At 40.5% G+C, this 26,524-nt stretch overlaps 1 protein-coding gene across 1 annotated transcript in view; it reads left to right on the top strand.

Moving 5' to 3' along the window:
* LOC132893013 (guanine nucleotide-binding protein G(s) subunit alpha) overlaps window positions 1–26,524 on the top strand; it is a 69,008-nt gene that overhangs the window by 31,703 nt on the left and 10,781 nt on the right. The window contains exons 2-10 of the mRNA XM_060931702.1: window positions 660–732; window positions 5,390–5,444; window positions 5,817–5,936; window positions 8,525–8,622; window positions 11,891–11,945; window positions 14,279–14,352; window positions 16,326–16,384; window positions 18,852–18,972; window positions 23,363–23,493. Of these exons, the coding sequence (XP_060787685.1) occupies window positions 660–732; window positions 5,390–5,444; window positions 5,817–5,936; window positions 8,525–8,622; window positions 11,891–11,945; window positions 14,279–14,352; window positions 16,326–16,384; window positions 18,852–18,972; window positions 23,363–23,493 (786 nt within the window). The remainder of the gene's footprint in view (window positions 1–659; window positions 733–5,389; window positions 5,445–5,816; window positions 5,937–8,524; window positions 8,623–11,890; window positions 11,946–14,278; window positions 14,353–16,325; window positions 16,385–18,851; window positions 18,973–23,362; window positions 23,494–26,524) is intronic.

The following is a 26,524-nucleotide window of genomic DNA, read 5'->3' as shown; positions in this document are numbered from 1 at the left end:
CAGAACAGTGATCTATATAGTATATTTATTTATTTTTAGATTAGATTCAGCTTGGTCATTGTGCAAAGCCAATGAAATGCAGTTAGCATCGAAGCAAAAGTGCAAAATATATAGTATTTACAGGGAAGTGCCATGTTATAGGTTGTAGAAATGTTGTATTTAATAGCAAATAGTGTGTCTTGTTGATGGCGCATAACCCGTTTAACGTTAAGAGCTACTTTGGTTACTGCTGATGCGGTGCACAACCAGGTTAAATTAATGTCACTGACTGAACTTGGAGTTGAGGGGGCCATCCCGAGTAGGAATTACAAGTTGGGGGGCTTCTTTGTTTTTCCTGGTCGGAAGATGGAGAATTGCGAGTTAGAATCTGTCGATGAATGAAGCGTTTGGTGTCATCTTGTGCATTGCCTGACATTAGCTTTTTTCCAAAGACTGCTAGATGGTGACAAGTCCCCACATACACGTTGAGTGATAGAAACACATTCTTTGTAGAACTGTTAGAACTGGTTGTGAAATCTATACAACTAGGCATAAAGCAGTAAAAGCTGATTTTTGTTGGTTCAAAATGACCCATAAATGTAGGAGTTCCCATTTTCTTAAATCATAAACATTGTAATGTAAGCTATCTTTGATTAAGAGCAAGTTCTCTCTCTCTATAGGTGCGGGAGAGTCTGGGAAGAGCACTATTGTCAAGCAGATGCGGATTTTGCATGTTAATGGCTTCAATGCTGAGTAAGTATTCATGTAACGGTATGTTTTGGAGTTTAGCTCTGAGTTTTGTTCATTATAATTCATGTAACCTAGCAGTGCATGATTATGCAATCTATAAGCACTTGCAGGCTTTTATTAGTTAGAGAACTTTTTAATAAAATGAATTTTGTGCAGTTTACGGATTCTTTGCAAGGAATACAAGCACATTTAATGTTGTCTGGCTTAAGTGGAGTGAGTGTTTACAGTTGGGTGGGGGTTTGGGGATAGCTCATCTTGGATATTAAAAAAAAAAAAAAAAAGTACCTTCCATCAAAAATCATCCATCACTGATTTAAGAGGAAAGAAATTATACAATGTCCAGCAAAAGAGGCTTGGATTTGCTAAATACTGAAATGATTGATTTAATGTTTCTCAGCTGACAAATCTTTTTTTACCCTAATTGATGCAGTGAGTAGCTTCTCATTTCTTTACCAACCATGTCCGAAGATGTATCCCGTGGTCACAAGATTTTACTGCATTTCAGAAGGATCAAATCATTGGCCTGCATCAAGCAAAGAAAACTGAGATTTCTGAAATTACTGGAGTTGGGTTAAGAACTGTCCAACACATTAAAACCTGGAGGGATAGTGGTGAGCCATCAAATTCGCAGAGAAAATGGTGGTCAAACAAATCTTGACTGACCGTGATCAGAGATTACTTAAATGCTTGAAGTTGGGTTTTTTTTGTTTTTTCTTTTTTTTAAACAGTAGAACTGTTATTTAATCATGAAAGTAAGGGCATTTTCACATGCACCATGTGACAACTCAAGATTTGGACTAAAAATCTGTGTGGCCATAAGAAAACCACTTGTTAGTGAGGCTAATCGGAAGGAAAAGGTTTCAGTTTGCCAGGAACCATAAAGATTGGACTGGAGCAATGGAAAAAGGTCATGTGGCCAGACTAATCTAGAGTTGCCCTATTTCAGAGCAATGGGCATGTTGGGTTAAGAAGGGTAGCACATGAAGTGATGCACCCATGGTACATGGTGCAGCATTATGATCTGGGGTTGCTTCAGTTGGTCTGGTCGAGATTCAGCAATGATGTATGGCTATTTAAAATGAAGTCAGCTGATGACCTGAATATACTGAATGACCAGGTTCCCATCAAAGGAATTCCCCCCGCAAATGGCATGGGCTCAGACTGTGAAGGAGTGGTTCAGGGAGCATGAAGAATAATTTTCACATATGAAATGGCCACCACAGAGTCCTGACCCTTCACCCAATTGAAAGTATTTGGGATGTGCAGGAAAATACTTTTGAGTGGTTTACAGACTCTCCCATCATTAAGATCTTGGCAAAAAAATGAATGCAGCTCTGGATGGAAATAAATGATGTTGCATATGGTTATTGAAACAATGTCACGGTGAAAGTGACTTAATCAAAGCTAAATGTGGTCCAGTGAAATTAGTGTGTGGATTTATTTATTTACTTTTCTTTCCCCTTTGGCTAGGCAGTGAACATTTAATGTAAAACAATGAATTTTTAGAATCCAATCAGTTTATAATGCAAGTTTTCTTAAAGATGCATTTATCCTAATTGTTGCAAAGATGCACCTTGCAGTGTAGACCCATAGGTAACTAGCTAATACAAAACTCAAACTACTTTTATAATAAGTTGTTCGATTTATATAGTGCCTTTCTCAAAACCCAAGGGCACTTTACAATTTTAGGAGGGAGGAAAAAAATAGTCCACTAAATAAAGGTCAGGGTGTCCTTCCAATGGTGTAGCAGCCACAGTCCCACCAAAAGGCGCACGAAAGCAAGTCCTGCGCAGCCGCAGTGACTCTGCCGGGCAACGTCACTCAGAATATCACGCCATGGATCCATAAAGCGAGCACAGACGCACCACCACGCAGAGTGCTGGTATGTCCCAAACCGCCTGCACAGCCACTGTGATGCCACCGAGCAACATCGCTCAGAACATCACAGAGCACTGGACAATCATGATGTTAAAATGAGCAACAAGCTCACTGCAGTCCATAGCGAGCAGCACCGGCATCACCCATGGTCTGGGGAGAATCGACGCCCAAAACTGGGTCCGGAGCTACACCACAACCGGTGGACAAAACACTCAAAAATCAAACTACACAAAAAAGAGAAAATAAAATAAGCTCCGGTGAGAAGTGGCAGCCAGAATGCGCATGGTGTACTCAACCGGAAATGGGGGGGAAAAATTTAATCTTTAAACAATTCAAACAATAAATCAGTTATGCAGAATGTTTGTTTTGGAAAGGGTATTCACTTTTCCTAAATATCCCCCCAAAAAATTTAAGCTTTTTTTTTTTTTTTCCTCTCTTTTAAATTACAGGTGGCATTTTGGTCGTCTTCAGATTACTAGAATTGTTGATTCATAACAAATGCCAGATATCATGCTCATCACACTTGCTATCAAATAGTGTCTGCATTCCGCATGGAATAACTTGCAGGAATGTTTGAAATGTCCATAATGAATTTCACCATCGGTGTTTTCCTACGTCTATTGTAGTAGCTAGTGCACTGGCCAGGGCTTGCCTGATTTAAATGAAGATTAAATAACCTACTGTATTCCAAATCAAATTGTTTCACTTTGTGCGAAAATATGCCTAGTTTACTTGTGCCTATTTTGACTAAATAAACAAGTTTGGCAGTGAAAGTCACTAAACCTTTGAATAATCCAGCAGAAAGGGATCTTCCCCCCCCCCCCCCCCCCCAATTACATTGTAGTTTTGTACTTCATTTTCTGTGAAAAATGCATGTTGCACAATTGAAGGACAAAGTTTTCAAGAGCATCTTTCCTAAAATTGCTTTTGCTTTGAATCTTGGTTTTATATATATATATATATATATATATATATATATATATATATATATATATATATATATATATATATAAATAAATATAAATATAGTGTAATAATCTTATTTCATTTGTTAAAACAGACCCAAACATTGAACAAGTCTTAGATGAATCAACAGCTCCAGGCTATCTTGGTCCATGCTTACAGTGGGGCAAAAAAGTGTTTAGTCAGTCACCAATTGTGCAAGTTCTCCCACTTAAAGATGAGGCCTGTAATTTTCATCATAGGTACACTTCAACTATGAGAGAGAAAATGAGGAAAAAAAATTCAGAAAATCACATTTGTCTGATTTTTAAAGAATTTATTTGCAAATTATGGTGGAAAATAAATATTTGGTCAATAACAAGTTCATCTCAATACTTTGTTATATACCCTTTGCTGGCAATGACCGAGGTCAAATGTTTTCTGTAAGTCTTCACAAGGTTTTCACACACTATTGCTGGTATTTTGGCCCATTCCTCCATGCAGATCTCCTCTAGAGCAGTGATGTTTTGGGGCTGTCGCTGGGCAACACGGACTTTCAACTCCCTCCAAAGATTTTCTATGGGGTTGAGATCTGGAGACTGGCTAGGCCACTCCAGGACCTTAAATGCTTCTTAGACGAAGCCACTCCTTCGTTGCCCGGGCGGTGTATTTGGGATCATTGTTATTCTGAAAGACCCAGCCACGTTTCATCTTCAATGCCCTTGCTGATGGAAGGAGGTTTTCACTCAATCTCACAATACATGGCCCCATTCATTCTTTTCTTTACACGGATCAGTCGTCCTGGTCCCTTTGCAGAAAAACAGCCCCAAAGCATGATGTTTCCACCCCCATGCTTCACAGTAGGTATGGTGTTCTTTGGATGCAACTCAGCATTCTTTCTCCTCCAAACACAAGTTGAGTTTTTACCAAAAAGTTCTATTTTGGTTTCATCTGACCATATGACATTCTCCCAGTCCTCTTCTGGATCATCCAAATGCTCTCTAGCAAACTTCAGACGGGCCTGGACATGTACTGGCTTAAGCAGGGGGACACGTCTGGCACTGCAGGATTTGAGTCCCTGGCAGTGTAGTGTGTTACTGATGGTAGCCTTTGTTACTTTGGTCCCAGCTCTCTGCAGGTCATTCACTAGGTCCCCCCGTGTAATTCTGGGATTTTTGCTCACCGTTCTTGTGATCATTTTGACCCCACGGGGTGAGATCTTGCGTGGAGCCCCAGATCGAGGGAGATTATCAGTGGTCTTGTATGTCTTCCATTTTCTAATAATTGCCCCCACAGTTGATTTCTTCACACCAAGCTGCTTACCTATTGCAGATTCAGTCTTCCCAGCCTGGTGCAGGTCTACAATTTTGTTTCTGGTGTCCTTTTGACAGCTCTTTGGTCTTGGCCATAGTGGAGTTTGGAGTGTGACTGTTTGAGGTTGTGGACAGGTGTCTTTTATACTGATAACGAGTTCAAACAGGTGCCATTAATACAGGTAACGAGTGGAGGACAGAGGAGCCTCTTAAAGAAGCAGCTACAGGTCTGTGAGAGCCAGAAATCTTGCTTGTTTGTAGGTGACCAAATACTTATTTTACCGAATAATTTGCCAATTAATTCATTAAAAATCCTACAATGTGATTTCCTGGATTCTTTCCCTCCATTCTGTCTCTCATAGTTGAAGTGTACCTATGATGTAAATTACAGGCGCCTCTCATCTTTTTAAGTTGGAGAACTTGCACAATTGGTGGCTGACTAAATACTTTTTTGCCCCACTGTAAGTCCAAAGTTTGACTAATGCAAACAAAGTTTCTAATGTGTTTTTTTATTTCTTTAATTGCAGAGAGAAGAAACAGAAGATTCAAGATATTAAGAACAATATAAAAGAGGCTATAGAGGTCTGTAAGCTTAAATCCAATATGTTTGGTTAATAATGAAAGTGATTGTGGTGTAAGTGACACAGATGTAATGCTGTTAAACCGGTATACTTAACTATTTTGGCACCAGAATGATCAGCCCATATACAGTGGGGTCTGAGACCAAATTGAAATCTGGGTTTTTTTTTGTTTTTTAATTAAATTAAATGCGTGTTGGCATATTTTCTCTACTTTATATTTTTGGAGCTTAATATACCCAATATGTTTGGGAATGCCCATTTACTTAGGACGTAGAATAAGCTGAATAGCTCTGTATAGAGTTTCTATGCTTCATTGTGTGCAAGTGAGCGATTTGTGTTGACACTAACCCTGTTAATCTTCTCTCGTTTACAGACCATAGTTGCTGCTATGAGTACTCTTGCTCCGCCTGTCCAGGTCGCCTGTGCAGAAAACCAACAGCGACTCGAATACATCACCAATTTACCTAATCAGAAGAACTTTGAGTTCACATCTGTAAGTATTAGGTTGGAACAGCGGAAAATAGAGTTCAGAAGAGATTTAAATTTGCCCTCTTTGACTTATCCAGAATGAGTTACAGCTGTGCTTTGTAGTTTCCATCAGAAACATGTCCTTATGCTAGTAAAAGTGGTTGTAAAAATGTTACCAAGCTAAAACAGTCCAAGAGAAGGGAGTACAGGAAGAAAACATCATTTTTTTTTTTTTTTTTTTATCTAAAAGTTTATTTCTCAAGTAATGAAGTATCGCTTTGTGTGTCTTTGGTCCTGGGTTAGTAATAAAATGCAGACCATTTTGTGGAATGTGTTGCAATGCATTATGTTTCAGCTAAGTATTGTGTATTAATAATTGTTTGGTAATAAACGTGTATTACAATTTTACTGGGCCGAGCTTATTAGGCTGTGATGTTCTCTCGCATGTCCCTTAATTTTCTCATTTATTTAAGCACAACTGTCTTCATGCAAATAAAATATCTCCAGGAACATGGCTGGGATTTACAGTCTTAATGCACCATGTCTTTTTTTTTTTTTTTTTTTTTTTTTTAATTCAAATATAAATTGTTTATTATTCTGGGCACTCCTTTTATTAGCCTTTTATAAAGAAGTCTTATAGCTGCTTTTTTTTTTTTAAACATGCTATCCCCGCAGTTTGTCTTGGGGGATTTAAAGCAATGACGGCCACCGTGCTATTTGACATGCATTTTGTCACTCATTGCTGTCGTATTCCATCCCACGAGGTTTAATAGAAGATGCAGCCAATCGTAGTGAGATGATATTGAATCCAGTTCTTCATATGGGACATTTGGAGAATGAATTTTATCAACTATGGGTGTAGTAATGCAATATTAGTTGGCTCCATGGGGATTTTCTGTATGTGCAAAGTGAGTCTTTAAGGGATTTAACTGGAGGAGGTTAATTAACAGTTGCTCCCTCTGCACCTTTCTCCCTCTTGCTCATTAACAGCCTCAGGGGTCTTCATAGGTCTTGAAGTGCTCCAAGCTCCCATAGTCCTCAGGGTCAGATGCTTAGCAGGAAAGTCCCAAAAGCTCACTGCCATGATTCCATTGCTTCCTAAGCAAGCTAGTGCAATGAAGAAATAAAGCAAATGCGACCGTTATGTCTTTATATCATTTATGGGAGTGGCACATTTTTGATGAAATTTTATTGTATTAACCAGGCATTTGGTCTGAATGAAAGACGATCACAATATGAACACAAGTCAAGAAGTTCTTGTGATAGAATACATTTTCCTGTTTAATTTACAGATTAGAATTCTTTAGGTATAAGATATTGCTTCTGAGACCTTAAATGTGAAAAATATTTAGGTGTGAAAGACTTCACATGACTCTGCTCTAAATGTAAAAATGATCAAATCTAGATGGATCATACTCTCACTTTTCTGGATTCTTATTTTCCAGTACTACTACTACACCTTTTATTTATAATAAAAATAAACACACACTTGATGAATTGCAGTGTACTATACAGTTTTGTTGAGAGAATAAAATGGATGAATATGAACAGCAAGACCACTAGCACGCATCCAGAGTCTTGGATTTCTTTTCCTGCATGTGATGTTATTTCTGAGAGATTTGATATTTCCAATACCTGAAGTAAGTGGTCTTCAAGATGGTACATTATACCCCTTTTCCACAAGTTGACACAGTTCCCTGAGGTCTTAATAAAATGTCTGTAACATGCTTTATTCAAAATATATGGATAAAGCACAACAGCCTCCCTTCTTGCCCTGTCTGAACAGCCCATTTCGAAATGGCTGATTTTGAGTGCCTGTTCTTTTAAGCAATGAGCCACTGCCAACACAGACCTCCACCCACCGGACAACCGGGTAACCTGTTCGTCATTATTCTTTCGCAAAGGCAGTTCTCAAGCCATTAGTGGAGATACTCAGACGAGGTGGCAACATAATTCTAATGAACTCCTTGTGACATAGAAATGGGCGCCAAATATGAACTGCTTGTTGAAGCACATGCTTTCTGAAATGGGCAACCTAAAAGAAACTGTGACTGGATTGTCTGATTTTAGTTTGTGGGTTGCTAGGCACTCCAGATACCAAAATGTGCACAAGCACTGAAAGTGAGGTGTTTTTCACATGTTCCCTTTTAAAGAGAAATAAGCCATTCCAACAAATTTTTAATAATGTATGACTTGCCAATATGCAAGCTTTAATTTGGGACTAAACTGTGGCCTATGTGAAGAGTGTAAAGCAAGCTGGGATCAGTGCAAAAGGGCATGTGATGGCCCTCACATGAGACAGAGTCCTGTGTCTTGCAGACACATGATCACGGGTCCAGGCGTGTTTCATCTGAGGGCAAGAGCTTTAGTCCAGCTAAGCAAATCTGGTTGTGTGGATTATTTTTTTTTCCCCCCTCCTGTATATTAATGTCTGAAATTATGATGTTCTGTCTTGAGTCAACTTTACTACTAACCCTAATTAAATTGTTTTTAATGAATATTAATAAATGCACAGTCCTGGACACTAATAAAATGACTGACCTCTTTTTAATGCTTGGCTTTTTTTTTTTTTGTGGTTTCACTATGACTAATTTCCTTCATCTCTCTTTTTAGGAGTTTTACGAGAATGCAAAAAAACTATGGCAGGATGATGGAGTGAAGGCCTGTTATGAGCGTTCCAATGAGTATCAGCTGATTGACTGTGCACAGTAGTGAGTATCTATAGAGTGGTGCAAGTGAATTGTATCAACCTTTACATTCAGTAGAACAACATGGCATGACTGATGGGGAGCAATAGAGAAGCAAATCAAAACATGTACACTATATAGCCAAAAGTTTGTGGACACCTGACCGGCACATCCATATGTGGTTCTTCCCCAAACTGTTGCTACAAAGTTGGAAGCACACAACTTAGGTAATGTCTTTGTAGCGTTAAGATTTCCCTTCCCTGGAACAAAGGGGTCCAAACGTGTTTCAGCATGATGGTGTCCCAGAGCACAAGGCTCCGTTTCATGAAGACACGTTTTGCCAAGGTTGGAGGGGAAGAACTCTGAGCTCTGACCTCCGCCCCAGTGAACATCTTTGGGATGATCTGGAATGGCAGTGTGTCCCAGGCATTCTCGCCTAATGTCAGTGTCTGTTCTCACTAATGCTTTTGTAGCTGAATGGACAACTCTCTGCAGCCACGTCTTAAAATCTAGTAGAAACTCTTCCTGGAAGTTTGGAGGCTACTATAACTGCAAAGGGGGACCAAATCTGGAATGGAGAGAAAAATGTTTGGACATGTGTAACTTTCAAAAGATGGGAGTGAAGAGAAGATTGTTCAAATATCTCAAATCCTCTTCTGTATGTCTAACTATATCTATGATTTTACTATAACTGTAGTTATTTGAATAACCAACACCTTCCTGTCAGCTCTGGACCTTCTCTTTCTGCCTGCAGAACTGCTGGATGATTTTTTTTTTTTTTTTTGTACTATTCCATGTAAACTTTAGGGACTGTTGTATGTGGAAATCCCAGATGATCAGCAGCTTTTGAAATACTCAAACCAGCCCATCTGGTACCAACAACAAAACAACCATACCACGGGTTCGTTTTTACATTTCATTGGGCTGGCTGGAATAATTTGAATACTCGAGTAGTTTTTCATTACTTTGGTATTCATGTCTCTCTTTGGTGTTCTAATTGATCTCATTACACTACACTATGTAGGTAATGAGAGGTGGTTTTTCCATCCTATGTAGTGCACTATGTGCTCAAACACCAAGTCATTTGAAATTGACCACAATGGAGACACATTTCAGGAAAGACGGTCATGTGATGTAAATCATGTGTGCGCTTTTTTTTTAAATAGCCACGACTGATCAAAGACTTGATCATTAGATACGAGTGTGTTGATGTGCATCTCTGGATCATAGCCTAGTACAAAAATTTGTTTAAAATGCATTACCAGGCAGAAGAGAAAACATAACATAACTGTGATACAGTTGGGGCAGTGCAATCAGACAAACTAGGCTAACACCTAAAGCCCTCAGTTTAATTTTGACTTTAGTGATTTTAGTTCTGTCGCTACATGACTCATGCACTGTAGAGAATATTTTTAAGCTCCTTGAAGATAGACTACTGGTGCATCTCAAAATTAGAATATTGTGAAAAAGTTCCCTTTTTTTCCGTAATTTAATTCATAAAGAAACTTTCGTATATTCTCTTCATTGCGCACACAGAAATTTGGAGGGGTTTTTTTTTTTTTTTTTTTTTTTTTTTTTTATGGCTTATAGCTCATGAAAGTCAGAAATCCAGTATCTCAAATTATGAGTACTTCACTTCAAGTTTGAGTACGTTACTATTCAAACAGTATAAATCCCATGCATCTCTCAGTCCAGTTCAGTACATGCAACCACGATCAGGGGGAAATCCTGCTGACTTCATGGTTGTCCAGAAGACGACCAGACACCCTCCACAAGTGGGGTAAACCACAGAAGGTCATTGTTGAAAAGGTGTACAAGCAACTGGGATGACTGCAGCCTTGAAGATTGTCAAAAGTCAATCCAAGAACTTGGGATAGCTTCACAAGGAGTGGACTAAGGTTGGTGTCAGTGCATTGAGCCACCACGCGTAGATGTTTTCAGGAAAGGGGCTACAACTGTCACATTCCTAAGATCAAGCCACTCCTGAACCAGAGAGAATGTGAGGAGTGTCTTCCCTGGGTCAAGGAGAGAAAGAACTGGACTGTTGCTCAGTGGTCAAAAGTCCTCTCTTCAGAAGGAAGGATTATTTTGCACTTCATTTGGAAATCAAGGTCCTAGAGTTTGGAGGAAGAGTGGAGAGGCACTGAATCCAAGGTGTTTGAAGTCCCATGTGAAGTTTCTGCAGTCTGGTGATTTTGGGGTGCCTGCTGGTGTTGGTCCACTGTGTTTTTAGCAAGTCTCAAGTCAATGCAGCAGTCTACCAAGAGATTTTTGAGCACTTCAGGCATCCATCTGCTTATAAGCTTTATGGAGATGCTGATTTCCTTTTCCAGCAGGACTTCGCACCTGCCCACAGTGCCAAATCTACTACCAAATTGTTTGCTGGCCATATTATTGTGATGGATTAGCCAACCAACTTGCCTGACCTGAACATCATAGGGAAATCTATGGCATATCAAGAGGAAGATGGGGAAATGCCCAACCTAAAAATACAGATGAGCTGAAGGCTGCTATCAAAGCAACCTGGTCTTCAGTAACACCTCAGCAGTGCCTCAAGCTGATCACCTCCATGCCATGCTGCATTGATGCAGTAATTTATGGTAAAGGAGCCCTAACCAAGTATTGTGTATAAATGAACAGAATTTGGACACTTCTGCATTGTAAGTCCTTTTTTGATTTGTTAGGGAAAATTCTAATAACTTGAGATACTGGATTTCTGATTTTCATGAGCTACAAGCCATAATCTTCAAAAAGGTATGGTGTTGGTGGTATGTATGTAGGTAGAGAGGAAGGAACAAATGAAAAACTTTTTTTTTTTTTTTTATAGTAATCTAAAAAAGTAACTTTCATGATATTCTGATTTTGAGCTGCACTAGCACGTTTGTTTGGGTGTCCATCAGAAGAGTCTGTTTTTCTGCGCCTGGGTTTCTTATTAAATTATTCAAGTGAACTCTGAAATTTTAACATTAAGGAATATTTGGCCATTCCAGCCCTTAAGTTTACCTTTTTGTAGCTTTGAATTAAGTCTGTCAAATTATTTAAAACTGTGGATTACATTCATAGATCACCCTATTAAACCAGTCAGAGGTGTGTTTCCTTCATCAAAATAAGGCGAAAGATGTCTGGAGATGGAGTACAGCTCAACTAGGGCATCATGTCGGGGGGAATTAGTAATTGGATCTGAATTAATTTGTGTGGGGATGAGATCTTAATCATTTGTATTTGCCATGATCTGGGTTTCAGATTTCTTAGTGTCTCTCTCTCTTCTTCCCCCCCCCCCCCCCCCCAACAGCTTTTTAGACAAAATAGACATTGTGCAGCAGAGTGACTACACACCATCTGACCAGGTGAGTGCCTCAATTGTTTTCTGAATGAATTATGTCGTTTACTACATTTTAGCTTAGCATTGCCCCAAGAACAAAATGTTAATCTCTTTTGCCAATAACCTAAAACAGTAAACCTAAAAGAACTTGACATTTGAAAGTACTAATGCAGACCTGGGCATTTTACGGCCCGCGGGCTGCATCCGGCCCTTTGGTTCATTCTGATCGGCCCGCGTAAGGTTAATTAGAAATTACAAAATAAACGTATTTTCTAGGGCTGTAACGATACACCCAACTCACGATTCGATTCGTATCGCGATTTTTGACCCACGATTCAATACGCCCACGATTTTTTTTAAAGTGTTTTAAAGTAGTAAATTTGACTTATTAACATTTACTTACTTGCATTAACTATTTAATAACACATAATTCGGACCACTGCAGAGTGAGTAATATGTATGCAAAAATGAACAAATGTATATCCAAAGATTGTTTTATTTCTCAAAATAATACTGTTGAGCCGGAAGCTGTTTTTTTCGGTTCTGAAAGTCATTTTTCCAAATCGTGTAAATCCGTTAAGATTTTTTTTGGGGGGTGGCTCTCTCACGGTCTCTCTCTCATAGGGCCAATGATTTTCTGTGATCGCGGAAAACAGATGGAAATTACGGAATTTTTATAGTCAAACATTGCTCGCGTGTCAAAATGTAACTGCCGCAGAAGGCTTCCGCCCAAGCAGACATGCCTTCAGTGTTGCCAGATATTGCTAACGTTTTCCACCCCAAAATATGTTCAAAACCAGCCAAAAAGCACCTAAACCTGCCCAATCTGGCAGCACTGCATGCCTTTCCGGTCAAGTGATTGTGATTGGCTTGTGGCACACCTAGCCAGCCAATGAGCTGCTTGTTTACAGATTCGCTCCCTGCGTCGCAACCAGAATGGCCACCACTTAAAAGAAATGAATGCTCTGCCAGTGGCGAGTGTGGACGTTGCGTGACTCGCAGAAGATTGTCGCAGGTTGGCGAAAAAACGACTTACTAATGGATACAAAAAAATAAAAGTAATTTAAGTAAGTTTAAAATGTAATTTAAATAAAAAGTAAAGTATTCATAAATTGAAGTTTGGAAGCGCCTCTGTTTTTGGGCTGAGAAGTTTGAAAGGGTGTACCGCGATTCTGCCTTCTTGTATTGCGATACGGATCGTGGCTCTGCGTATCTCGATTTCGATACGCATATCGTTACAGCCCTAGTATTTTCTAATTTTACCTCATGCATGGACTGAATGTGCATTGCTTTTATTTTGAAGTTGTGTTCAACAAAAACGCAATGCGTGCGACATGAAAATGACATGAAATCCCGCGATAACTACTTCCGTAATTTGTCCAGACCAACCACAAACTTGTACGTCATCCTTCAAACGGTCCAGCCAATCACAATGTGATGTCACCAGCAGGCGCCGGAGCCTGAGCCGATCTCTAGATCTGATACCTACACCGAATCGACACTGCATCATTATAATATGATGTATCTTGCTTGATATGTGGAGTAGAAAGACAATATTGTGATGTCTGTGTTAACAAACGTTCACATTTTGTTAACCATTGTTTTGGGAAATTTGATTGAAATAAATGACATTTTTTGTAAGGCAACCTCGTTTTTTCCATACTCTTACCAGTCTTAGCAGCTTGTAAAAACAATGTTATTTATTGCTTTATATAAAGAAATACAATTAATATTATGCAGAATTTAGTTCAGCCTTTTGGTCCGGCCCACCACAAAATTTTGTTTCTCATGTGGCCCCATGGAAAAAATAATTGCCCACCCCTTGTACTAATGGAAAATAATTTGATGTATAACAGCAAATCACAATTCAAATCATGCATGCTATATGAATGGATTGTTTTCTCTCTTACTGGTAGATGGCATACAGGTATCAATATCTTTGCCTTACCTGTTTACTGACAGAATTAAGACCTCACTTAAATATTTTTACATCTTGTGGGTGTTCTAATATGGCACAATGATAGCCACCACATTTTAATTGTAGCAGTACTATACTAGAACTGTAGTTAAAAGCTACCAGTTGCACACCGCTGAATGTTACTGCGCATAATGTTCAAACCCCTGGACTAAGATTAAAATATGATTACAATAAACTAATTTTGCAATGATCTCCTCACGTTTAAATGTTATCCATGTTTCACTGGCTTGCTTTCAGATCAGTAATGTGCCACTAAAGATCATATCTCATGAGTACTGGTACAAAAAAAGTTCAGTATTTTATTACCTGAACCCTGCCATAGCGAAACCAGAGGCATAATAGGGGGAGGAAATTGTAACAGTTTTGTGCTTGTCTTTTAGGACCTGCTCAGATGCAGAGTTCTGACCTCTGGTATTTTTGAGACCAGATTCCAGGTGGACAAAGTAAACTTCCAGTAAGTGATAAGCAAACTCCTCTCTTCATCTTGTGTTTTTCTGTGTACTGGCTTTCTTGAGTGTAAAGGGGATCTTCACTGGTGCCTGGGATACTGTAGCTGTGATGTGAAGCACTAGCCTAGAGTAATGTGTGAATAACCACCAGAGGGCAGTGTAATATAGTTCCATCGGCTATCCTGAGATAGAGACTTACTCCTCCTAAGCTTTGTGTTTTAAGTACACAATTTCTTACAAGGCTCCTAGAGCGGACTCTATGAAGCGTAGATAGATTTCTTTAATTTTGGACTATTAGAATATAAAAGCTATTATTGTAATATTCTAATGGTCCATAATTTAAAAATCACTAACTAATGGCCAAAATCACTAATCCTTGTACTCAGTTTCCAAGATGGTCTCGGAATGTTATCGTAAATATAATGGCTTTTATGAGATTATCTTGGAAACACTGGCCCATGAGGTGAGAATATTTGAGTTCCTAGTTATTTAATATATTCTAGTTCGGTCTTTTGTCTTAGACTCAGCCTGTGGGTTTTTTCCCTTTTTTTTTTTTTAAAATGTATTCTATATACTTTTAATGTGCCTGACATTTGAATTGTTTGTAAAATAAATAAAGTGCTGTTGGCTTGTGTGGTTCTCTGATCCCAGGGTCTTGTCTCAAAGAAGAATCAGTTTAACGCGAATGCCATTTGATGTGATGTGTGAATATAAAGAAGTCTGAAGGAGTGCATGGATCCTTGTGTTGTATAGCTCGGTCTAAATCCATAGATTTCTGGGCACTACAGTAAAGGTTAAAACTTGATAGTCAGGTTCCATCTTAAGTCTTTAGATTTCTATGTAAAAGGCCTGTTTTGATCAAATCACATCAGCGTTACCCAGGGGTCGAAATTAAGCATGTACCGACGGACATGGGCAAGTCATTCTTGTACTCGGGCAACGATAAAATTATCACTAGTTGTCCATTGGACAACTGTGTTTGTCTATTTTACCAAGAAAAATTAAGTTGTGATTCCTAACAGAAACAGAACGAAAACTTATTTTTCCCGTCTTCTCTTTCATTTGTCCTTGACTTTGGTTCGTTGCGGTAGTTGACGCTTCCATTCGCGAGATGGCGCTACATGATATGATTATTCACATGAGGCGCCACTGTCACGTAGGCTAGAACGAATGAAGCGTCTTTTTGGACTGATTTTTAATTCTGATTTGATCAGTTACACTTGACCATGATGACATGATGTTTTCTGACTGTTTAACATCTTTAATAGAAGATACTAGTAGTTATACTTAGTTGTTTTACTGTTCATCATGATGAAATAAACACCAAACACACATGAGTGTTATAACTTTATTTCTATCAATCAGTAATCAAACAATGGCAAAACAAGTTGAAAAATTTTATTGCATACTCTAATATACATCCAGATTGCTTTTTATGCAAATTACTTACCCAGTCAACCTGCAAAAAAGTAGGGCAACTGATACATGCATGCGGGCAAGTAAATTTTTGGGGTTGGTTGCCCTGAGGGCAAGTACATTCAAAGGTTAATTTCGACCCCTGGTTACCTTGCTATATTTTTAAAAACGTGTGAACTCGAGTGAATTTTATGTATTTAACAAGCTTGTCAGCTTTACTCATTACTTTTTACTTATTCAGAGTACTATGTATTTCCTTCTTCTGACTGACCTGAGACACTAAAGATCTAGGCTTTTGTCCTTATGTTTTAGTGAATGTTTATGGCTGCCCACTAGTAAATGTACTAAAATTTAGTTTTCATAGACAGCTAAATTGCCATGATTTTGGAGCACTGCTGATTTGGCCAACTAATCAGTATATTATACATTTTGTTGTATCATAAGACAATTCAAGTGCAGTTCTGTAAGGTAAAGAAAGATGCATTTATTTTGTTTTAATGAGAGAAAGCAAAGAATAATTCTGTACATAATGTCTTGCATAAAATACTTTTTCTTCTCTTAGCATGTTTGATGTGGGTGGGCAGAGAGACGAACGTCGGAAGTGGATCCAGTGTTTTAATGGTAAATGTCGCTCATTTTACTATTTTGCATAACGTAGCAATTTTATCTCAACTCATAATTAACCAATTTTTTTTCCCTTAATTGTTGCTGATCGTAAACCTATTGCGCTCCCCCACCACCACCACTTTACCAAAAATGCATGAATCATGTTTGAATTTCTCATGTTTAGATATGAAATTAAATTTCCTATCTTGCGGTGTAGCGGACATGCTAGTACACTGTTTACCTTTAGTAATACAGAGCCATCAAATGAAGGCTTCTAATTCTTAAAAATCCTCGGTTGTTGTAGCGCAGCTCCTCATTGCTCAGGGTAATGTAGAGTGTTCCATTTTATTATAGAATTGTGCTTTATGGTTCTCTTTTCAAATGCGCACAATTTCAGATAGGGACACAAATGTAATAAGTATTGACTGTGCTGATTTACTTTGTATCCTAAAGCCAAATAAATTCCAAAAAATAAACCCCGTTTGCCAACCACGGCAAGTGCCCTGATGTGCTTCTTGCAAGTTTTTAATTAAAAATAAAACTTAACTTGTGAAATGGATAAATTATGATATTGCAAAGAATAGGCTTCCCAAGGTGTGGCCATTTGTACTGAAACTGGATAAACACTTGTGACGTAACTGGCACACTAGCACTCCATTTCCCTTCGTCTCACACAGCCATCAAATAAAGGCTTCTATTTCTTAAAAAAATCCCTAGGTGCTGTCGTGCTGCTCCTCACTGCTCTGGGGGGGGGGGGGTGTTTCACTGCTTCAGGTGGGTTAAATGCAGAGAGAGAGAGAGAGAGAGAGAGAGAACCTCACAGTGCTGTAATATGAGGTAGAGCCCTGCACTCCCACAGGACCCAAAGCAGTGCGGCGCGGGACAAATTTTGAAAGCTCATTGCGGGCGGGAGGGGGAGTGCACAATGCGGGAGCGGGCGGGAGAGGTGATAAGCTGCAGTCCCGCTAACTAAAAATGTTTAAAATAAAATTTATAAATTATTAATTTATGTCTATCATATATAATTTGTGCTGGATATTTTATTTGGCATTAATAACATTTTAAGATGCCTAAATTTGCGGATGTGGTCTAATCTTGCATACGTTTCTGATTCCTTTCCGCTCTTCCGTATTTGAGATCTCCGATCATGGCAGAAGAGCAGACTATCTCTGTAAAGCCTCAGCTGCGCATGCCGCCTGGCAACGCGCACCCTCGCTACGTGCGCTAGGTGAAGGATCGGTCAGTGGAGAGTTCAGCTAAGCTCAGCATGTTTAATTCCCCGAGCCAATGACAATAACTTTCGTGAGAAATAACGCGAACGTCTGCATCATGCGGGATTTGCGGGCGGGAGCGGGACAAAATGTGGCAGGCGGGAGCGGGACTGAAAGTCATAATTCTTTGCGGGAGCGGGACTGCACAATGCGGGAGCGGGACTGAAAATTCTGTCCCGCGCAGACCTCTAATATGAGGGTAAGTCAAAGTTCTAAGACAGATGTTATAATTTCAAAAGACATTCAAAGAAGGAATTCTCCGATGGAAACATCGCTTGCAGAAGTGTTTAGACTTAAATGGAGGTTATGTAGAGAAACAGCTTTATTTTCATAAAGATTTTTTTTTCCATTTGTCTTAAATTTTTGACTTGCCCTCGTATATGTGACCAAAGGCTTCTAATTCTAAAAGTCTAATTAGAAATGTTCTCTAGCCATGTAATTTTTATTGGCAACAAAATATGCAAATCAAGACTTCACTTTTTATGAAGCTTAAATCTCACTCGACTAGATAACGCCTGTGCAGTTCTGACAGATACGAGGAAACAACCTGTGGTCATAGCCACATGATTATTGCCGTTCTTGGTGAAATAAGAAGAAAGCATGTCACAAAAATACAAGGAAAATTTTAATTTTGGAGGGAACCACTGTGAGTAGCCTGCGATGGAGCATTTATCAGCAACATAATAGTCTAGGTACGTGTCTGCTCACTGCTTGTGGGTCACTGCTTCAGTGATCTGGCTTATTTTTACAGCCAGACGCTTGGGCATCTTTAGGGTGATTTTTGCAACAATTTAGAAGCGATTTATCCACTCGATCTCAGCCTCAGTAAGTCATGTGACATGAGTTACGTGACAGTCATGGGTTCTCTCAGGTACTCAGAGCGTGATGTTTGAACCTCAGAGATGGTAAGATGGCAGCACCTAGGGAAGTTTTATTTTAAAAGAAAAACCTGAACATAGTATACAACACGGGTACTAATATGAACAGGTAATTGAACATGTTTTGTATGGATATTGTCAGTATAAAGGAGTTTATTTTTTTGGTTTTGTTTAGCTTTAAACTAGTGACGGCACATTTTACTGACATTAAAATATCCTTGGAAATGAGCGTCCAAGAGTAAGTCCTGAGACTCCTGATTGCACCATAATCAAACCTCAAGCCTTGTGGATTAAGTCATAACTTTTGTGATTTCTGTCTTCCCTTTTTCACAGATGTAACTGCCATCATCTTTGTAGTGGCCAGCAGTAGCTATAACATGGTCATCCGAGAAGACAATCAAACCAACCGTCTCCAAGAAGCACTTAATCTCTTCAAAAATATCTGGAACAACAGGTGAGCCTGTTCTTTTAAACAGATGTTTTAAATAAGCACAGAACTATTAAAATGTGTTTGATAGGCATGTAATGTGCAAGGATAAATTGTGTACTTGCACTCATTTTTATTTATGTATTTTTTTTTTTTTATTCGAATCAAAGTAAAAAATGAGTTGTGGTGATCAGGCTGCATCATCAGTTTTTCCTAGCTGCAATTGCGTTGCTTAGACAGGAGAGGGCGCACGTGACTTCAAGTAACACAGCTCGAATGCTGTGAAAACAAAACCAGATGGGAAAGTGCTGCTGTGATTGACTGTACAAATAGATTTAAGAAATCACAGCTCTCTTTACAGATTGCAAATGTTCGTAAGTTTCTTAAACTGCATATGAAGTGGGATTTTTTTTTTTCCCAAAACACATTTCAACAACCATATATTGTTGAAACATACAACTGCAAAGTTTGACATGACCGTAATAAAAACTGATGTTTTTATGAGGCAAAGTAGTTTTGTGGGTTTACTATAAATAAAATAAAATATTCTGGCTAACTCCCAGCTAAAACGCATTATGCAACACTGCCGTGATGTCACATTGGTTGCAAACTTGCCGTCACATTTTATTATGGCAGACCTAAACCCAAACAAAGAGGAGGTCGATATTGTGTTGCTGGCACACCAAATAATGTTAGTTGTATGAACACAACTTTTTACCCCTGACATAAGGATGCATCTGTTCCCATTCGATCCGGCTCGGAGGCGAAATTGGGTCAAACTTGTGCAGTGGCACCACCCGGACTTTCGCCAACCTCTGAGCAAATGTACTTTGCTATGCTCAGCACATTTCGAAAACAGTGGTTATGAAAGATGTTCTGCCTTGCTGGTTGGTGAAAATAAACTACATGCTGTAGGTGCATTTGGTAATTATTAAGTGATCTCATTAAATCAGTCTCATTAAATTTGAAGGTTAATAATTAAAATGAATCAGTCTCAAGTGAATCGTTCAAGTGAATCGAGTCAGTGAATCATTCAGAGTGAATCAGTGAATCATTCAAAGTTGTGAATCATTCAGCTAAATTATGGTATATTCCAAAGCGAATCATACCATTAATCCAAATTATTATGATCACTTACCATATTACATAACTTATATGCACCTTTTTGAATTCTTTGAGAGATTGGGTGACTTCAAGGATATTTTTGCACAACAATAGACAGTTTGTTTAATAAATGAATTTATTATAACAAAGATAAAAAAAAAAATAACCGATTGAAATATTATATACAAATATGCTTGTGTGTGTGTGTGTGTTAGGCCTAGCTTGTTGCTAGCTAAAACAAAGAAATGTTATCTAAATAGAACAAGGATTAGCTCTATTGCTAATGTGTGCTTGTGTGTGTGTGTGGTCTGTGTGTATGGAAGGCCCTAGATTAGCGTTGTGTGGCTAATGTGTGCTTGTTAAAGGCCCTATGGCCTAGCTAAGCACGTGGTAGGCCTAGATTAGCTTGTGGCTAAGCTAAGGCCCTGTCTACACGGCAACGGATTCAGGTGACGCCGATACAATTGCTTATCGTTTAGGCCTGGCGTCCACACGGCACCGGCGTTTTGGGTGCCCAAAACGCAATCTTTTTGAGAACGGGTTCCAGAGTGGAAAGATCTGGTAACGTTGCCGTTGTGAAGTCGTCTGGATGAGTAGAACGGATTTGTTTACGATGACGTCACAACCACATGACTGTCAGTGCTTCACGCCGGGTAGAAGTGTAACGAATATCACCAGGAAAAAGCCTTACAGCGCACTAGTGAGAGTGAAACATGAGCTTGGATATTATTATTATTATTATTATGTTCAGTGTTAGTTCACAGTAGTAATGCAAGAAGCAGAATAGTGACAGTAATAGTGAAGCAAAAACATGCAATTGTACAAACACTGCAGCTCTACAGCAAAATATTCATTTATGAAATGGTCTGATTCTTAACACCAGTAGTGCCAATGATCATCTCATTGCGATGCAATGCGAGTTGTCAACAAATCCTATAACTTGGTTCATGAAACACGCTTACAAAATATTTTCACTGTGAATATTTGTGTAATGGTGCAAAGTGAGAGAGAGACTGACTCTGCCCTTAGGGCAGAGTCAATCCCGCCAGCAAAAATAAGGGAAAAAAGGAGCGATCTCACCTCTTCAGATGTTGGTTTTAGTCCTACAGTACATTCCTCAAAAAGGGCGTAGAGGAGCAAATTAATCCATCAACGTGTAGTATTCAATTTATTCCGGACCATTAAAGACGCCGCCTTCCGCGTAGAATCATGCGTCATCCTCGCCGCCATATTGGATAGGTCAAAGCGGAGAATAAAGATTCATGCGCTGCCTTTAATTGTACCAACAGGTTTACCGTCCAAACGAGATCACATGGGATTACCTTTCACAGGTGAGAAACAACAAATTAATCCATCAACGTGTGGTATTCAATTTATTCCGGATCATTAAAGACGCCGCCTTCCGCGTAGAATCGTACGTCATCCTCGCCGCCATATTGGAAAGGTCAAAGCGGAGAATAAAGATTAGCTGCGTTTAACTGTACCAACAGGTTTGCCGTCCAAACGAGATCACATGGGATTACCTTTCACAGGTGAGACTGGAAAAATACTTTTCATTGTATTTGGTCATTATAATGTAATTTTACGAACAGATTTTCCTGACTTTGTGGCTAATATGAAGTCTCGCGCATAATAGTTTATGCGCATGCGTCCTTACTACTTCTATTGTTCTGGTGTCTCCAAAGGGACCGTCTTACAGCGCCCCTAGAGGTGTGGCGTGTGTATTGCATCGTTTTCAGCAAGCGTTGCGTTGCCATATGGACCTGATATTTTACTGATGGTTGCCCATTTGGACGCGATATATTTTTAAATAACATCTCGTTGCCGTTGTTGTGTGGATGTAGCCTAAGACAAAGGGAAGTTGGCTAAGGTGTATTTGAGTGGTCACATGGCCACTCACAAATAATTCACTGAATTCAGAATTCACTGAAATCTTGATGCAATCAAGATATGATAATGAAATCAAAATGTTAGTGAGAGAGAGAGACATGCACAGCCTATTAAAACAAATGAGATTAAACAAACAGAACAATTCAATTCGACATGCTGCGTGTTTCACAGTGTAACGAATAAACCTGGGTTTAAATTCACACTTTCAATAAAGCAACTTCCTAAAAGAAATCAAAACTAGGTATTGCTTTGTAAAGAGCTTCATCAAGATCACTAAAGGTAAAATGAAAACGAAAAGCTAGGTTTCTTGCTGTTATGCCAGTGGTATAGCTCCTTTTGTCATATCACTGCATTGACCTCCTATATAGAGATCAGTCCATCACGGTCATACAAATGGTGCTGCGTATGACCCACGATTTATCTTCTGCTTTTCCTTTCCTTCAAGGAATCATTTTATTCAAATGTAGTTTAAAACTTGCCAAGCCTCAGTTGCTACTGTTCTTTCATAATGTGCTTCTAATACTGGTTGAGTAAGACCATTAGCTTGTTCATCAGTACTGTTTTTTCTTGGTCTTGCGTCGTCTTTGACATCAGCAAGTGGTTCGTCTTCATATGGTGCATACTGGCCATTAGAAACTTTCGTAGTCTGCTTCATTTGAACTACCTTGAGCACTAGAGACTGGTGATTCACTCCACTCAATCATTGGACATCTTTTTAATTGTTCTTAAAAGGCTCGGAGTGTACTTTCTACAGACTATCGTAAACAAAGCTTTGTGAAAAACAAGCACTTGGCAACCATTGTGATGTCAGCAAAGTATATCCTGCAATAAAACTCGGCCCAGTTCACTGGGTGTGTGTGGGGGGGGGATTTTGAGACTACAATTTGTTTTTAACAGATTTTACACGCACTTATGTTTTTTATTTGCTTATTACACAGTAGGTAAAGATGAAGAAAAATTGCTTCATATGCACTTTAAGAGAAGGCCTATTTGTTAACTTTTTCATTTTTAATAAAAGGAATATTAGTCGAGTATCATTTTAGTCCGAACTTTAAAATGTGAGTAACTATTGTTAAGAAAATGGAACAAGTGAATGTTGTGTGGCTGTGTGTGTAAAAAAAAAAAATAAGTAAATAAAATTTTGGCGGGGGGGACAAGTGTTGAAGTTGAAAGTTTTTTTGGAGGGGGGTTGTGGGTTCCCCCCCCCCTTTTTTTTTTTTTTCTCATTTTTGTTCCCTCACCAAGAGAAAAATCATGGGGAAAATCAGACTGTAAACCCAGGATTTGTGAATTGAGTGCCTTTTGAGTGTCATACAATAGAAACACTGCAAATGCTGAATAGATAGATTTGGAAACGTTTTGAAAAGATTTACAACTTTTTAAAAACTAACACTTCTCCTTTTTTTTTTCCCCCCCCCTTCAGATGGTTGCGAACGATCTCTGTAATTCTCTTCCTGAATAAACAGGACCTTTTGGCTGAAAAGGTTTTGGCAGGAAAGTCAAAAATTGAAGAATATTTTCCTGAGTTTGCTCGCTACACCACACCAGATGATGGTGAGAACCATTCACACTACATGATGCATCAGTGTGTACACACACACCCTCAATTGGGAGTGCAGCACGGTGAAGTGGACGTGTAAGAATTCCGCAGGGTCGCAAGGTTTTTTGCGTAGATTGTTTTCTCACCAGTCTCTTCAGTAATGCCTCTTGCATTGCACGCACTTTCTATATTGATGTACTTCCCCCCCCGGTTGGAAAAGTCCTATGCGTTGATGAGTATGGATGTTTTTCAATGTGCAGAGCTACAAATCTTAAAAAAAAAAAAAAAAGAATTCTGCTGATTGGCAGTAAATATTACTGACTGCAGTTGTAGACACTATGTGCAGTATTGTAATTCAGTCAATGAACACAGACTGGACATGCAAGTACATTTAATTCTGTAGCAAACTTGAACGCGCAGCTCCAACCATTCCTATATTACAGTTATATCTCACTCCTCTCACTATATTAATCATTTGTGTATCAAGTTTACCCACATACTGATGTGCTAGGGTCACCTGTAAAATTCTGCTTTTGCTCCTGGATTTTCTTGTCGACCCTTCTGCTTGTAGGTGGAGCTAAAAATAGTGCAGGCCATTGATTGATCAGTCATCACAGAATAGTCATGATTTATGTCTCTGGCTGGAACTACTGCTCTCCCAGCACAAACATGTTCACGAATAGACTAGTGTCGTCAAAGTTTCTCACCCTTTCCAAACCTCTCTTGTTCTGGTGGATTTAAGAGACCAGCAATGAATGGTAATGAATACCAAACATCATCCAGTAGGGTTTGCGCGCAGACTTTTTTTTTTTTTTTTTTTTTTAAATAATCCCTAAACATTATCGTTATTGTGGCAGTTCCTATGTATGGGCGGAGCACAGAAGATGGCAGGCCAGAACTGAGTTCACAAAACTCTTATTTAGCTTTTAAGCTTACTTAAACACACTCGCACAAATCAGCCGTCTGGTTCGGGAGAGAGCCTCTGCTCTCGCTCTTCCTCCTTAAGTAGGGCGCGGTCACTGGGAAGACACACACACAGGTTAATTGCTCTCAGGTGTAGTGATTCTGCCGCTTACCTTCCCTGACTCCGCCCTCCTGTCACGGACCGGCGCTTTACCACGCCCCCGCTGACACATACCCCCACTGCCTGACTCAGGCCGGGCGACCGTCCGGCCTGCAGCCGACTCCCCCCCCCCCCCCCCCCCACCCCACCCGACGGGAGAGGAAGTCCTCCACGACCATCTGTGCCCCCGGCCTGTGGACCACCTTGAAATTCAAGGGTTGGAGTGCCAGATACCAACAGGTGATCCGCACGTTGGCATCCTTCATGCGGTGGAGCCACTGGAGGGGCGCGTGGTCCGAACAGAGGGTGAAAGGGTGCCCCAGCAGGTGCCCCGGAGGGCGAGGACCGCCCACTTGATCTCCAGACACTTTCTCTATGGTGCTGTAGCGCCCCTCATGCACCGACAGCTTCCTGCTGATGTACAGGACGGGGCGGTCCTCCCCCTCCATCTCCTGGGACAAAACCGCCCCCAGCCCTCTGTCCGACACATCGGTCTGCAACACAAAGGGGAGAGAAAAGTCAGGGGAGTGTAAAAGTGGTCCCCCACACGGTGCAGCCTTTACCTCAGAAAAAGCCCGCTGGCATTGCTCCGTCCACTGGACTGGATCTGGTGCCTGCCTTTTTAGTGAGATCAGTCAGCGGGCTGGTGACGTCCGAATAATTGGGTATAAACCTACGATAATAGCCAGCCAGCCCCAGGAACTCTCGCCCCCTTTTTGGTCTTGGGCCTCGGGCAGGCCGCAATTGCTGCAGTCTTGTTAATTTGGGGACGCACCTGCCTGTTGCCCAAGTGGAAGCCCAGATACCGTACTTCCAATCGCACACTTCTTCGGGTTGGCTGTGAGACCCGCTCGCCTCAGCGACCTAAGGACGGCCCTTAGGTGTTCAAGGTGCCTCGGCCGGTCATTACTATATGATGATGTCGTCGAGGTAGGCGGCCGCATAGGTGGCGTGGGGCCGGAGGACCCGGTCCATCAGCCGCTGAAACATAGCGGGTGCCCCAAACAGCCCAAACGGAAGTGTGACGAATTGGTGTAAACCAAACGGTGTGGAAAAGGCTGTTTTTTCTTGGGATAGTGGAGTCAAGGGGCTCTGCCAATATCCCTTCGCCAAATCCAGTGTTGAATAAAAGCAAGCCATGCCGAGTAGATCGAGCAACTCCTCAATATGAGGCGTTGGGTACGCGTCGAATTTAGACACCGCGTTGACTTTTCTATAGTCCACACAGAACCGGACTGACCCATCGGCCTTGGGTACCAAGACCACCGGGCTGCTCCAGTCACTGTGGGACTCCCCGACGATGCCCATTTCAAGCATGGTCTCAAGTTCTTCCCGAACCACCTTTTTTTTTTTTTTTTTTGTGTTCGGGTAGCCTGTAAGGGCGGCTATGCACTACCACCCCCGGGGGCGTCTCTATGTGGTGCTCTATGAGGTTAGTGCGACCGGGCAGGGGCGAGAACACATCCGAAAATTTGGTCTGCAACTGGGCGACCTCCATGAGTTGGGTCGGGGAGAGGTGGTCTCCACAGGGGACTGGAGAGGTACGTGATGCCAATGCCCCTTTTTGAACCTCCAGCTCCGCCTTCTCCGGAACCACCAACGCCACGGGGACCTCCCTCATTCCAGAGTTTAAGCAGATTGAGGTGGTAAATCTGTAGCGCCCCACCCCTGTCCGTTCGCCTCACCTCGTAGTCGACGTCCCCGACTCGCCGTGTGACCTCAAAGGGTCCTTGCCACTTGGCGATCAATTTGGAGCTCGACGTGGGCAACAGTACGAGTACCGTATCTCCCAGTGTGAACTCCCTAAGGCGCATACCCTTGTACAGGCGGGCTTGCCATTCTTGGGCCTGCTGCATATTCTCCTGGGTTAGGTGGGTGAGCGTGTGGAGTTTTGCACGCAGGTCCATAACACATTGAATTTCATTTTTGCTTTGTGAAGGTCCCTCCTCCCAATTTTCCCACAGCACATCTAGAATGCCGCG

Source organism: Neoarius graeffei, chromosome 10, assembly GCF_027579695.1.
Source record: "Neoarius graeffei isolate fNeoGra1 chromosome 10, fNeoGra1.pri, whole genome shotgun sequence".
Taxonomy (NCBI): Eukaryota; Metazoa; Chordata; class Actinopteri; order Siluriformes; family Ariidae; genus Neoarius; species Neoarius graeffei.
The sequence above is the reverse complement of the archived record's forward strand: the minus strand, read 5'-3'. Positions and strand labels throughout refer to the sequence as shown.